This window comes from Eublepharis macularius, chromosome 10, assembly GCF_028583425.1.
Source record: "Eublepharis macularius isolate TG4126 chromosome 10, MPM_Emac_v1.0, whole genome shotgun sequence".
Lineage (NCBI taxonomy): Eukaryota > Metazoa > Chordata > Lepidosauria > Squamata > Eublepharidae > Eublepharis > Eublepharis macularius.
The window spans coordinates 96,895,552-96,909,601 of NC_072799.1; the positions used below are offsets into that span (position 1 = coordinate 96,895,552).

General features: G+C 43.3%; 1 protein-coding gene across 1 annotated transcript; it reads left to right on the top strand.

Moving 5' to 3' along the window:
* Positions 1 to 676: 676 nt before the first annotated feature.
* On the top strand, positions 677 to 13,388 carry LOC129336462 (uncharacterized). Its single transcript, XM_054989562.1, has 11 exons — positions 677 to 768; positions 1,898 to 1,993; positions 2,427 to 2,522; positions 2,976 to 3,071; positions 3,652 to 3,747; positions 4,323 to 4,418; positions 7,558 to 7,597; positions 8,412 to 8,564; positions 10,180 to 10,376; positions 12,396 to 12,438; positions 13,177 to 13,388. Exons 4-11 carry the CDS (start codon positions 3,004 to 3,006, stop codon positions 13,222 to 13,224), a joined length of 741 nt encoding a protein of 246 aa, XP_054845537.1. The 5' UTR covers positions 677 to 768; positions 1,898 to 1,993; positions 2,427 to 2,522; positions 2,976 to 3,003; the 3' UTR covers positions 13,225 to 13,388.
* Positions 13,389 to 14,050: the final 662 nt, after the last annotated feature.

The following is a 14,050-nucleotide window of genomic DNA, read 5'->3' on the forward strand; positions in this document are numbered from 1 at the left end:
ACCCATATCTGTACAAAAGATAACCCGAGGCATCTTGCAATCCCGCTTTGGGAATAATATCCAAGGGCAAAGGTAAGCTTTCCTGGAAAGCCACATGTCTCTCTTTGTGTCCTAGAAATGCATGCGTACAGAGGCTCAAGGGAATGTAACTTACCCAATAACGTTTATCGCTATGACATGAAAAGCGTCACCATTTCTGCACATGAAGCCTCTGTTGAAGGGGCAACAGGTTTTGCTTCCTGCTTATCCTCATATCCTGTCGCAGAACCTCATATCCTGTTGCAACAAGAGGCCCCATTGTTCAACTGCGCAGAGCATGAAGTGCTTCTTTTTGAGAGAGAATACTTTCTTTTCATTCAGGCTTTGCTCAGCATTTTTGAGTTTATTCCTCTAAACAAAGTGTACCAACAGGTCTGCTTTTCTATGATTTTGTGGAAATCAGAGGCCTGAATTGCAGAGAGGAGTGGATGTCCTGGTTTATCTGCAGTTGGCCTCTTTCATGCCTTTTTCTTTAGTCAAATAATGCCAAAGCCATTCTTTGACTTGCAAAGTCCACAATCCCTTTTGGCACCTTCTTGAGGTGTTGAGATTTCTCTGTGTGAAGAAAAAAGTCACTTTTAGAGCAGGAAATAGCTTATTACTCTCATCCTCCTCTCACCCCCAATTCTGCAGTTTGAAGATTGAGGCAGTCACACCAACCATATCTGTACGAAAAGTTACCCAGGGCGTCTTGCAATCCCGCTGTAGGAATAATATCCAAGAGCAAAGGTAAGCTTTCCTGGAAAGCCACATGTCTCTCTTTGTGACCTAGAAATGCATGTATACAGAGGTTCAAGGGAATGTAACTTACCCAATAACGTTTAACGCTATGACATGAAAAGCGTCACCATTTCTGCGCATGAAGCCTCTGTTGAAGGGGCAACACCTTTTCATTCCTGGTCATCCTCACATCATGTCGCAACGAGAGGCCCCATTATTCAATTACTTAGAGCTTAATGTGCTTGTTTTTGAGAGAGAATAGTTACTCTTCATCCACACTTTGCTCAGCATTTATGATTTTATCCCTCTGAAAAACTGTGTCCACAAAGCCCTTTTGGTATCTTCTTGAGGTGTTGAGTGTTCTCTGTGTGAAGAAAAAACTCACTTTTAGAGCAGGAAATAGCTTATTACTCTCATTCTCCTCTCACCCCCAATTCTGCAGTTTGAAGATTGAGGCAGTCACGCTACCCATATCTGTACAAAAGATAACCCGAGGCATCTTGCAATCCCGCTTTGGGAATAATATCCAAGGGCAAAGGTAAGCTTTCCTGGAAAGCCACATGTCTCTCTTTGTGTCCTAGAAATGCATGCGTACAGAGGCTCAAGGGAATGTAACTTACCCAATAACGTTTATCGCTATGACATGAAAAGCGTCACCATTTCTGCACATGAAGCCTCTGTTGAAGGGGCAACAGGTTTTGCTTCCTGCTTATCCTCATATCCTGTCGCAGAACCTCATATCCTGTTGCAACAAGAGGCCCCATTGTTCAACTGCGCAGAGCATGAAGTGCTTCTTTTTGAGAGAGAATACTTTCTTTTCATTCAGGCTTTGCTCAGCATTTTTGAGTTTATTCCTCTAAACAAAGTGTACCAACAGGTCTGCTTTTCTATGATTTTGTGGAAATCAGAGGCCTGAATTGCAGAGAGGAGTGGATGTCCTGGTTTATCTGCAGTTGGCCTCTTTCATGCCTTTTTCTTTAGTCAAATAATGCCAAAGCCATTCTTTGACTTGCAAAGTCCACAATCCCTTTTGGCACCTTCTTGAGGTGTTGAGATTTCTCTGTGTGAAGAAAAAAGTCACTTTTAGAGCAGGAAATAGCTTATTACTCTCATCCTCCTCTCACCCCCAATTCTGCAGTTTGAAGATTGAGGCAGTCACACCAACCATATCTGTACGAAAAGTTACCCAGGGCGTCTTGCAATCCCGCTGTAGGAATAATATCCAAGAGCAAAGGTAAGCTTTCCTGGAAAGCCACATGTCTCTCTTTGTGACCTAGAAATGCATGTATACAGAGGTTCAAGGGAATGTAACTTACCCAATAACGTTTAACGCTATGACATGAAAAGCGTCACCATTTCTGCGCATGAAGCCTCTGTTGAAGGGGCAACACCTTTTCATTCCTGGTCATCCTCACATCATGTCGCAACGAGAGGCCCCAGTATTCAATTACTTAGAGCTTAATGTGCTTGTTTTTGAGAGAGAATAGTTACTCTTCATCCACACTTTGCTCAGCATTTATGATTTTATCCCTCTGAAAAACTGTGTCCACAAAGCCCTTTTGGTATCTTCTTGAGGTGTTGAGTGTTCTCTGTGTGAAGAAAAAACTCACTTTTAGAGCAGGAAATAGCTTATTACTCTCATTCTCCTCTCACCCCCAATTCTGCAGTTTGAAGATTGAGGCAGTCACGCTACCCATATCTGTACAAAAGATAACCCGAGGCATCTTGCAATCCCGCTTTGGGAATAATATCCAAGGGCAAAGGTAAGCTTTCCTGGAAAGCCACATGTCTCTCTTTGTGTCCTAGAAATGCATGCGTACAGAGGCTCAAGGGAATGTAACTTACCCAATAACGTTTATCGCTATGACATGAAAAGCGTCACCATTTCTGCACATGAAGCCTCTGTTGAAGGGGCAACAGGTTTTGCTTCCTGCTTATCCTCATATCCTGTCGCAGAACCTCATATTCTGTTGCAACAAGAGGCCCCATTATTCAATTGTTTAGAGCTTAAAATGCTTGTTTTTGAGAGTGCATAGCTACTTTTCATTCACACTTTGCTCAGCATTTATGATTTTATCCCTCTAAAAAACTGTGTCCACAAAGCCCTTTTGGTATCTTCTTGAGGTTTTGAGTTTTCTCTGTGTGAAGAAAAAAGTCACTTTTAGAGCAGAAAATAGCTTATTACCGTCATTCTCCTCTCACCCCCAATTCTGCAGTTTGAAGATTGTGGAAGTCACGCCACGCATGTCTCTGTGGAAGATTACCCAAGGCGTCTTCCTATCCCGCTTTCGGGATAAAACTGAAGGGCAAAGGTAAGCTTTCCTGGAAAGCCAAATGTCTCTCTTTGTGACCTAGAAATGCATGTGTTTACCTTCTCAATGGATTCTTACTTACCCAGTAACGTTTACTGCCATGACATGAAAAGCGTCACCATTTCTGCGCATGAAGCCTCTGTTGAAGGGGCAACTCCTTTTCATTCCTGGTCATCCTCATATCATGTCGCAATGAGAGGCCCCATTATTCAATTGCGCAGAGCTTAATGTGCTTGTTTTTGAGAGAGAATAATTACTCTTCATTCACACATTGCTCAGCAATTATGATTTAATCTCTCTAAGAAAGAGTGTCACCAGTTCTGGTTTTCTATGATTTTGTGGAAATCAGAGGTCTGGACTGCAGAGAGGATTTCATGTCCCAGTTCCGGTGCAGTTGGCTTGTTTCATAACTTTTTCATTAGTCGAACACTGCCAAAGCCATTCTTTCAATTGAAATGTCCACAAAGCCCTTTTGGTATCTTCTTGAGGTGTTGAGTTTTCTCTGTGTGAAGAAAAAAGTCACTTTTAGAGCAGGAAATAGCTTATTACTGTCATTCTCCTCTCACCCCCAATTCTGCAGTTTGAAGACTGTGGAAGTCACGCCACACAAGTCTCTAGGGAAGATTACCCAAGGCGTCTTCCTATCCCGCTTTCGGGAAAAAACTGAAGGGCAAAGGTAAGCTTTCCTGGAAAGCCAAATGTCTCTCTTTGTGACCTAGAAATGCATGTGTTCACCTTCTCAATGGATTCTTACTTACCCAGTAATGTTTACCGCCATGACATGAAAAGCGTCACCATTTCTGCGCATGAAGCCTCTGTTGAAGGGGCAACTCCTTTTCATTCCTGGTCATCCTCATATCATGTCGCAACGAGAGGCCCCATTATTCAATTGCGCAGAGCTTAATGTGCTTGTTTTTGAGAGTTAATAGTTACTCTTCATTCACACATTGCTCAGCAATTATGATTTTATCTCTCTAAGAAAGAGTGTCATCAGTTCTGGTTTTCTATGATTTTGTGGAAATCAGAGGTCTGGACTGCAGAGAGGATTTCATGTCCCAGTTGCAGTTGGCTTGTTTCATAACTTTTTCATTAGTCGAACACTGCCAAAGCCATTCTTTCAATTGGAATGTCCACAAAGCCCTTTTAGTATCTTCTTGAGGTGTTGAGTTTTCTCTGTGCGAAGAAAAAAGTCACTTTTAGAGCAGGAAATAGCTTATTACTGTCATTCTCCTCTCACCCCCAATTCTGCAGTTTGAAGACTGTGGAAGTCACGCCACACAAGTCTCTAGGGAAGATTACCCAAGGCGTCTTCCTATCCCGCTTTCGGGATAAAACTGAAGGGCAAAGGTAAGCTTTCCTGGAAAGCCTCTTGTGTATAGAGGCTCAATGGAATATAACTTACCAGATATAGATTATTGCCATGACATGAAAACCGTCAACATTTCTGCACATGAAGCCTCTGCTGAAGGGGCAACACCTTTTCCTTCCTGCTTATCCTCATATCCTTATATCCTTTTGCAGCAAGAGGCCCCATTGCTCAATTGCACAGAGCACAAAGTGCTTCTTTTTGAGAGAGAACAACTACTTTTCATTCATGCTTTGCTCAGCATTTATGATTTTATTCCTCTCAAAAAGTGTGTCGTCAGTTCTGATTTTCTATGATTTTGTGGAAATCAGAGGCCTGAATTGCAGAGAGGAGTGGATGTCCTGGTTTATCTGCAGTTGGCCTCTTTCATGCCTTTTTCTTTAGTCAAATAATACCAAAGCCATTCTTTCACTTGACAAGTCCACAATTCCTTTTGGTACCTTCTTGAGGTGTTAAGTTTTCTCTGTGTGAAGAAAAAAGTCACTTTTAGAGCAGTAAATAGCTTATTGCTGTCATTCTCCTCCTACCCCCAATTCTGAAGTTTGAAGGTTGTAGAAGTCACGCCACCCGTGTCTCTACGAAAGATTACCCAAAACGTGTCTCTACGAAGTATCATGGTTTACATGTAAATACAGTTACAACGTCCAGTCCCAAGACTTGTATATTTGTCCTTTGTGTCTCCAGCATAATAATTGCTAGAAGACTGAATCCAAAAAAAGTTTACTGGAAGGAATTAGGTATTGGCCAGAGGAAGACTTTTCTCAGAACAAGCTGAAAGAGACTGGTCCGGCAAGCCTCGTAGTCTATTGTCAACTTCTTTAAAATGCCACCTCCATCTCACCCTTTCAGAGGAAAGGAAAAGGCCGCTTCAGAGTTCTTGCCAAAGAACTCTGTTTGTTCTGCAAAGGCTACCTACAAAATAAGAAAGAACAAATATACATAAATAAGTCTTGGGACTGGACTTTGTAACTGTATTTACATGTAAACCATAATAATACTTGGTATATGTTGATTTTGATGCATGACTAATATTATAAGTCATATACACGGCATAGGCTTTTTGATTATAACCCCATTTTCTGCCTCCTTGAGCTTAGGCTCCTTACTTCCTGGTTAAGATATCTGACATACAGCTGAAAGTGCTCAATCGGGGTTTGGGTTATGTTCCCATCCCCCATTACAATAGTTTTCAAACAAGGTTAGGTCTATTTAAATTAATCAAACAACTCAAACTTAAAGTCTTCTTGAGTAATAGAGATCCTTCGAATAGTGGCCATTTCCACACCTCTTTCCCCCCACACAAAATTCCACAAAACTCATGGAACGATGGTGTCTTCATGGTGCAATTTCCCATCATGACTCTGTTTCGTGGTGTGATGACATCAGAAATCACACCATGAAATGGAATCATGATGGGAAATCATGCCATGAAGACGTGTCGCTCTGTGAGTTTTGTGCGATTTTGCGTGAAGAAAAGATGTATGGAAACAACTAGTGATCTTGCGCCCTAAATCTTCCTTTGTACCCAATATTAGTCATCCCAATATAACAACTTTTGAAGTGATGGTTTTAAAAAACAATAAAAAATTAGAATCACAACCAGTGAGTTCCCGCTAATGTGAGCATGTGAGCAATCGCTTACAGATTCTGACTCCTCCGCTCACAGCTTCTCAGATGTAGCTCACAGATACTAACCCTCAGGTGGCCCCGCCCTCCCAGTCAGCCAGCATCTGCAGGTGGGCCCTATATGGATGAAGCCTCATCCCACTTCTCTCCTCCCTTCCTGGCTGTGGTTGGTTTGGCCCCCAGGGTGGTGCCAGAGAGCGCCTCCAGCCACTGCTGGCTCTCTAGCTGGGGAACAGAGCAGAGCTGAGTGATCGAGTCTGGCCTGACTCATGCAGCCTGAAATCACTAGGATCCCCTCAGCCCCAGAGAGCTGAGGAGAGGAGGTAGCGTCTCAGCCACCACCATGGTGAAGGCATCATTTAACTTGGCCTTGGCGCAGAAAGAGGCTGAAGCATTGACTCACAAAAGCTCATCTTGAAATGAATTTGCTAGTCTTTAAGGTGCCATTGCGTGTCTGCTTTATTTTGTAGCAACAGACTAATACAACTACCCCTTTGTAATCAGCATGGACATATCCATTTTTATACAGAAGTATACTCTGATTTTTGTGGCCCTTTCACCTAATGGCTTTTGTTGTTAAATTGATTTGATTGTAATCAAAACAATTTGATTTTAATTTTTTTTTAAAGGAGGTGCACTCAAAACTTTAATGAAAGTTGTTTCAGCTCACAAAGCAGATTTTTAGCTCACAACACTGGAAAGCTTAGAGGGACAACCACAACCTACATGGAACAATTTATCCCAAGAGGAACAGAGAGCCCTGGATAATTTTCCAAAGGATCCAAATATAACTATCAAAGACGTGGACAAAGGGGGTGCAGTTGTAACCATAGAGTTGCGTACGGATTTGGAGGTTGACTAATAGTGTATTTTCACAGAAGTCTATTTTGGACATTGTACCCATACAAAAGACATGTTTTTGTAGTAATAATTTTATTGAAGATTAAGCGGCATTGATTTAGACATCTTGGTAAGCTTTCACGATTGTTATTTTTCCTTTGATAAGCTCTTAATTATGATTCTCTCTGAATATTCATGCTGGACTGGGCAAGTTGTGTAGTGGAACTACAGTGAACCTTTCATCTATAGTCATCGATCCAGAGGAGTTAGCCATGTTAGTCCGTAGTACCAAAATAGTAAAGAGTCCAGTAGCACCTTTAAGACTAACCAACTTTATTGTCGCATAAGCTTTTGAGAACCACAGCTCTCTTCGTCAGATGCATCGTCAGCTTTCGAGAACCACAGCTCTCTTCGTCAGATGCATCTGACAGACAGGCTCAGGAGGAAATTACAACATTTCCAAGCCTGGCTGCAGAGCTTGTTTGCCACAGAGGAGACTAGGAGGGGGTGAGACAGGAACATCATTCCCACTCCTGCGTTGCTCCTACAGTCCTGAAGAGCTGAGATGGGCAACAGCTGAAAGTGTCGTCTGCTGCCCAGCCCTGCAAAAATGCAAGCCCGCTACTACAACCAAGTTCTCTTTTCTCCTTTCAGGAATAGCCCTCTGCTCATATACGTCGTGTGGATGAACATGGTAAGAATGTTGTGAGCCACTCAGGAAACTCAATGCAAGCGCTTCCTCTCCCCACCTTGCAAAGATTGTACTCCTTTTTTATCTTACCACCATGGTTGCAGGACATGTTGTCCTGCATCTCTCAGCATCCTAGATTAGATAGCTAGAAACAATCCTATCTGAAGGGAGAACTGTCCGTGCTGCTTTGAGGAAGGGTGGGCTAAAAGTGAGAGAGAAATTGAGGAGTTTGTAAAAAAAACCTACTCAACGTGTACGTTCTAATATTGTATTTACAAATTCCCACTACAAGGCCAGCCTACCCTTTCCATTATCTAATCTTCCCAGGAAGGAAGACGACGTTTGACAAGGTTCTCTTTGAAGCCACTTCCACCTCCCCAGCTGCAGCTAAACCAACCCATTTTGGGTCTGTCGGCTGTATTTCAAGTGGGTCTTGTAGGGTGAAACTTGTCTCACTTGCTTGAGTCACCTGGAATGTTTGGTCAGTGACCATGTTTTGGAGTACTCCTGCTCTACTCTAGTGGCCAACACAGAGGTCCGTCTGTGGGCTGTGATCCTGTGGCCTGGACTTGTTGATGTGGCGATTCCCTTTTTTATTCTGCAGGTGCCATTCCTCCAGTATCCCCCAAAGGGTTCTTCTGCCCTCCCACACAGTAGCTGGGGACTTTGTTTTTTGTTCCACCTCATTGTTCACTTAATCAGCTTGGATCCCCAATCAAGAATTAGATTAAGTCACAATGAACAAATGCAAAAAAAAACCCTATGGTTTCTCCTTGTGGTTTCACAAGTGTTTAGTTTCCCCTGCATCTCCTTTCAGATCATGGTTCAAAGATCAAACGGCAGCTGCACACTGCTTGGTGGCCCACCTCCCTTCCTGCCTCCACAAGGCACTGGTGTGGACATGGCTGTGAGTGGCAGCATCCCCTCGGCCATCCTGTCAGCAATCACCCCTCGCAACCGCTCTGCAATGGTATGGAGGCAGTGCAGCAAAATTCTTGAAGTTTACCAGGGGTGGGGTGGGAAGAGGAACGCTGCAGCATCTGCCACCAAACATTTTACAAGTACAGGTCCAGTTCTCATGCAAAGGGACTGGCTATTGAGATACCAGCTAGCCCTCATCTGGGCACAGCCAGACAAAATGCTAGGGTTTCTTTGAGCTCTTCTGCCCTCCTGGGATGTGCATGATGACCTAGTCTGATCAGGATGGTGGCATCCAGGGAAGAGGGATTAAGCCTGACTCTTCACACTATTTTCCTGATCAGAAATGGCCCCAAGGAGCTACTGATCGTCCCTTCAGGTTAAGGATACACTGATTCCTTGCAATCAGAAGTGATCAGCTTCAGGGGAAAGTAGTCAAATATTTGATTGTCTGGAAGCCCCTTATAGACTTTTTGCAAGAAACAGAAAGAGATGAACTAATAATCTGTGCTTGTGAATATTAAGGAGAGGGAAAAATATATAAATGGAAAGGAAAAGTAGCTACTTAATGATTATTTTAGAATTAGTATATAATATGTATTAATGTTAGAATCTTTCAAATGGAAAATGGGTACCTACTCCTATTTATATAAGTATATTCTTATCTCCTTTTTTTCTTTTTGTAGGTTTTAGAATTTTAAAATTTTAATGAAACTCTATTTTTAAAAAAAGACCAGCTGAGGTTTCCTTGATAAAAGCCAGACACTGGAGATGTTCCCTGATTGCTAGGAGCCACTCTGCAGCGCCTGAAGGTGTAATGCACAGCATTACGTTGGGCCACAGGGGCGCTGCGTGTTATGGGGGTTTTGTTACCAGTTTTATCTGTTTTAATTTTGCACTGTCCATTTAATTGTTATATTGTATATTATATTGCATTTTAATTTGGTTGTGATCCACTCTGAGCATGTGCAGGGAGAATGGATTATAAACAAAGGAACAAAAGACTGAACGAACGAAATGAAGAAAGGAAGAAATGAAGAAAGAAAAAGAAAGAAAAAGAAAGAGAGAAAGATGGGGAAGGCGGCACCTGTGGGAGGGAGCCAGAGAAACGTTTTGAAGAGATTAAGCAAAAACAGGCTTACATAGGAAGGGGGAGGAGGTTAGGAGGGGAGCACAGTTTGACGCAGGGGTGGCTTCTTGAAGAGCCATCTTGCTTTGAAGAGGCGCTGCTTAAATAAAGGCAAAAGCACATGTTGCAAAGATAGCATAGGTCCCCCACCTCCACCATGTTCTTTCTTCTGAAGGAAGCCAGACCTCGTAGCACTGATCTGGAACTTCAGTGTTGAGGTGACCCTGTATATGGCACAGCAGTTATCACTGTTTGCTGAAAGAGTGGCTGTAATTGCCGCATCTTTTTGTGCCTGCTTGAATTCAAACAGAAAGGCATGTGAGTAATGTGCTGGGTAGAACGTATTTTGGGCAATGGTAGTTATAAGACCTTAGTGTTCACCTGTTTTGGATTTTGTCTACTGAAACTACATTTGACTTCCTTGGGGTAAGTGGCATATCAACTAAATAAATCACACGGGACAGACTTCAGGGCAGGTTGCCTTGAAAGTGAGGGGGTGGCACTGAGGAGGTACTCACGCTTTCACATCTTCTGGCAGGTTTGGGACAACAGTGTATTGGCAGCAGAGGAACAGAGAGGGATACCCAAGGTCAGCAATTTCTGCATTGCCTTTCATTGGAGGAGGCTGGCAGCTGAGGATAAGACCAGTGGCGGACATCAGAAGGACCACGAAGACAGCGCCTGCTCTTCCAGGTCTACGACACACACCAATTTCATTCTGTGCAATGATTGCAAGTATGTTGAATCAGGAATCTGATTTCTTTCTTCTTAATTGCAACATGTCATTTATAGAGGCATGGTAGGGAATCTGCTGCTGTAACATAGTGGTTAAGTGGCTGAGCTCCGAGCAAGCACTCTGCTGGTCTGACTCTCACTCCTGCCATGAGCTCAGCTGGTGGCCTTGGGTGAGCCCCTCCTCTCAGCCCAGCTCTCCACCTCTATTGTGGAGATAATATTAACGCTAACATTGTTCACCACTCTTAGTTGGCACTGATTTGTCTAGAAGAGCAGTATATAAGCATACTTATTATAAAAGCTGTTGTAGCATAGTGGTTGAATGGTTGGGCTGCAAATCAGCACTCTGCTAGTTTGATTCCAACTACTGCCATGAGCTCTGCAGGTAGCCTTGAGTAATTCACTCCTCTCAGGCCCAGCCACCCCAGCTGTATTGTGGGGTTAATAATAAATTTACTTGGTTAACCATTCTGAGTGTGGCACTAACCTGTCCAGAAGAGCGGTATGTAAGTACATGGTTGTTGTTGTTGTTGTTATAATCATCATCATTGTTGCTGTGGTCATTATCATTATTTTATTATTATTATTAAAAGAGCATAAATTCAACTGTTAGGAAGTAAATGGAAGTCAGGATTATTTTCTTGAGTGCTTCCACCCCACTCGCCCAAGGACCATAACTGACATATAAAAAGCCTCACAGGCTGGGCACATCTGGAGTTGGTAGATTGCCTTTTGCTTCTATTCCATGAAGCCCCTCCCTCACTGATTCTCCTGTACTCTTTCAGGCTGCTGAAGAAGGGGATGTAAAGGCTAAGTTTGTTGGCATCAGAGGTCCATTGATTTATTACACTGCCAATCAAGCCAATGCAACACTGGACTTGATTGTCAAATCTGGTGGAAGACCTGCCAGCAATTTACTTTCTCTAAAGATTGTGAATGCAGATTTCAGCCTGCCACCACCGAGCCTTTGCAGACATTGCTTGCCAAGAGGGCCAGGGCTACCACTTACCCTGCATTGACTTGCCATCTAAGGCCCTGCCTTGTGCCAAAGTCTCCTGTCATCACTGCATTGTCTGCACCCAGGCAAGGTATCAGCATCTCAAAAGGACTGACAGGGTGTGGCTGGAGAGCAATCAACTTGCCCTCCCTCCTCTTGCCTGTTCTTAGCCAAGAGAAACTTTTTAAACTAGGAAAATAGATTTCGATGCAGTCTAAACCTCCAAAATAAAAAGCAATTGTCTATTCCCTCATTCAAACTCACCCCCTCCTTCCCCAGCCAGCCATTGCACCTCACCAGCTCTTACAAAAGGTGTTGGATCTTAACATCTGAGCATGGAAAATCTTTGGAAACATTTTCTTTGCTTGTGGCAATTTGTCCTGTACAGTTCTGGTATGAAACTGTGTGAAATGGTGAAATGGATACGGTTGTTGCTAAAGAAGCAGTGCTTTTCTAAGGGGTTACCACATTAACTGGCAAGGAGCTCTGATTATCAAAAGCTCATTTCCTGGCAATCTAGTTGGTCTTTAAGGTGCAACTGGACACAAATCTTGCTCAGCTTGAAGCAATTACAGTCAGGGAGCACCTTTGTAGTAGCACAAGTTGGCGGCCATACTGGGTATCTAACAGCAGACCAAACTGTCCAAGAGATGCAAGATGGCAACTAATGTGCCTAGCCCATCTGCAATGCTTGCACCCTGACTAAGTTACTCTGGGGAGCTCATGGACTTCTCCTGAAGAGCATTTCCTTGATTTTGTCACTGGAGCCTGATCTTCCTTGATGGCATGCTGGCACCTTTGGAAACCAAGCCTGGCCTAGTCCAGAAGCCAAATGCCAACTAGCTCATTGCCCTTTGGATACCTGTATACCCAGTTAGCTAGTGGATCTACTGAAGAGCCCACTTGCTTTATTACTGCAGTTATTTTGCATAAGCAGGCTAGACTAGTTTTAGGACTGGCAGTGAGACATTCGGCAGGTTGACCCCTATTCAAATTACCCAGTTTCTTCCTTTGTTTTACAGCCCTGATGACCTTTTAATTTCTTCACCTGTGGCTGGGACACATGTAAGTACATATCCATTGCTTTGCTCTTCTTCAGAGAAGGGGGGAAGGGGAAATACAGCAATGCAAGTGGGGCTGGTCTCCAAAGGAATGTAAGCTGCTTTGAATTCATTCTGCTCTGCTGCTTTATTTTCATTTGTGACTCGTGAGAGAGAGGGAGAGAGAGAGAGAGGGAGTGAGTGAGTGAGTGAGTGAGTGAGTGAGTGAGTGCAAGCCGAGTGGGGCTGGTCTCCAAAGGAACGTAAGCTGCTTTGAATTCATTCTGCTCTGCTGCTTTATTTTCATTTGTGATTCGTGAGAGAGAGGGAGAGAGAGAGAGAGTGAATGAGTGAGTGAGTGAGTGCAAGCCGAGTGGGGCTGGTCTCCAAAGGAACGTAAGCTGCTTTGAATTCATTCTGCTCTGCTGCTTTATTTTCATTTGTGATTCGTGAGAGAGAGGGAGAGAGAGAGAGAGTGAATGAGTGAGTGAGTGAGTGAGTGCAAGCCAAGTGGGGCTGGTCTCCAAAGGAACGTAAGCTGCTTTGAATTCATTCTGCTCTGCTGCTTTATTTTCATTTGTGTCTCAGGAGAGAATGAGTGAGTGAGTTCATAGCTTATATATCAGTCCAAAACAGACTAAGATAGCAAAGTCCTATTCCATTCACTTTCCAGGAACAGGGCAAAGACTCCAGGTTCATGGAGGAAGACAGTAAGTGTGTGTCTATTCAAAAGATAAATGTTGTTTCTTTCCTTTTCCTTCAGGTGTCTACCAAGATGCAATGTAGATGGTACAACATGACTCAGCCCTAGCTGTGGCCGGCTGGCAGCAGATGTCGTTGGATAACTTCCTCAGGGGATGTAGGATCCCTGTATCAATTATATAAGCAAGATATAATCATCTTCAATAACGCGCATACTCAAACCACTTCATATAATGGTGCATACTCGAACCACTTATTCAAATAAACAGTTACTCACCTTGAAACAGTGCAATTCTTTCTTGAAACCTAGAGAGTGATGCAGGCACCCTTGCTCACGCGTCCCTCCCAAGGTTAACAACAGTTTATATACTAACATACACCTTCCTCCCATGCATGAAGCAATCTCATTCAAAGATACAGTAACCATGACTTGGCTCAAATACAAAAACCATTTCATTTAAAGGTACAGTAACTTTCACCCAACTCCAAAGGTCCAGTGTCTAACCCAGAAAGCATTGAAGTGAAAGCTCATTATTTAGCCCATGGGGTTTAAGGCTATTCAGAGAAAAAAATCCATTGGGCTTCTCTTCTCAGTAACTCCTTGTTAGTGCACTGAGAAGAAGTTGGCCATGCCACAAATAACACTGACACCTTCATATCGGTCGGTGTGTGCTGTGTTTCAAGGAAATGATGAGTTAGAGAGGCTTCCTCCACTTTGTTCTTAACTCTGGAAATACGTTCCAGAATCCTGACTCTCAGAGGTCTGATTGTATAGCCCACATATAATTTAGGGTAAGGGCAAATCAACAGGTACACCACTCTGGAAGTCTGGCATGTGATGAAATGTCGGATGGTGATTTTCTTTTGTGGTACAGGTATGTCCAAAGAGTCACCCTCTATCATTAATGGACACATGGCACAATGGCCACACCTAA

Bases quoted from the DNA above. Each gene is read 5' to 3' on its own strand.
- LOC129336462 (XM_054989562.1), top strand. From the start codon at position 3,004: ATGTCTCTGTGGAAGATTACCCAAGGCGTCTTCCTATCCCGCTTTCGG. The intron at 3,748-4,322 runs GTAAGCTTTCCT...CCAATTCTGCAG, and splicing joins GAAAAAACTGAAGGGCAAAG to TTTGAAGACTGTGGAAGTCA. The intron at 10,377-12,395 runs GTATGTTGAATC...TTTGTTTTACAG, and splicing joins ATTCTGTGCAATGATTGCAA to CCCTGATGACCTTTTAATTT.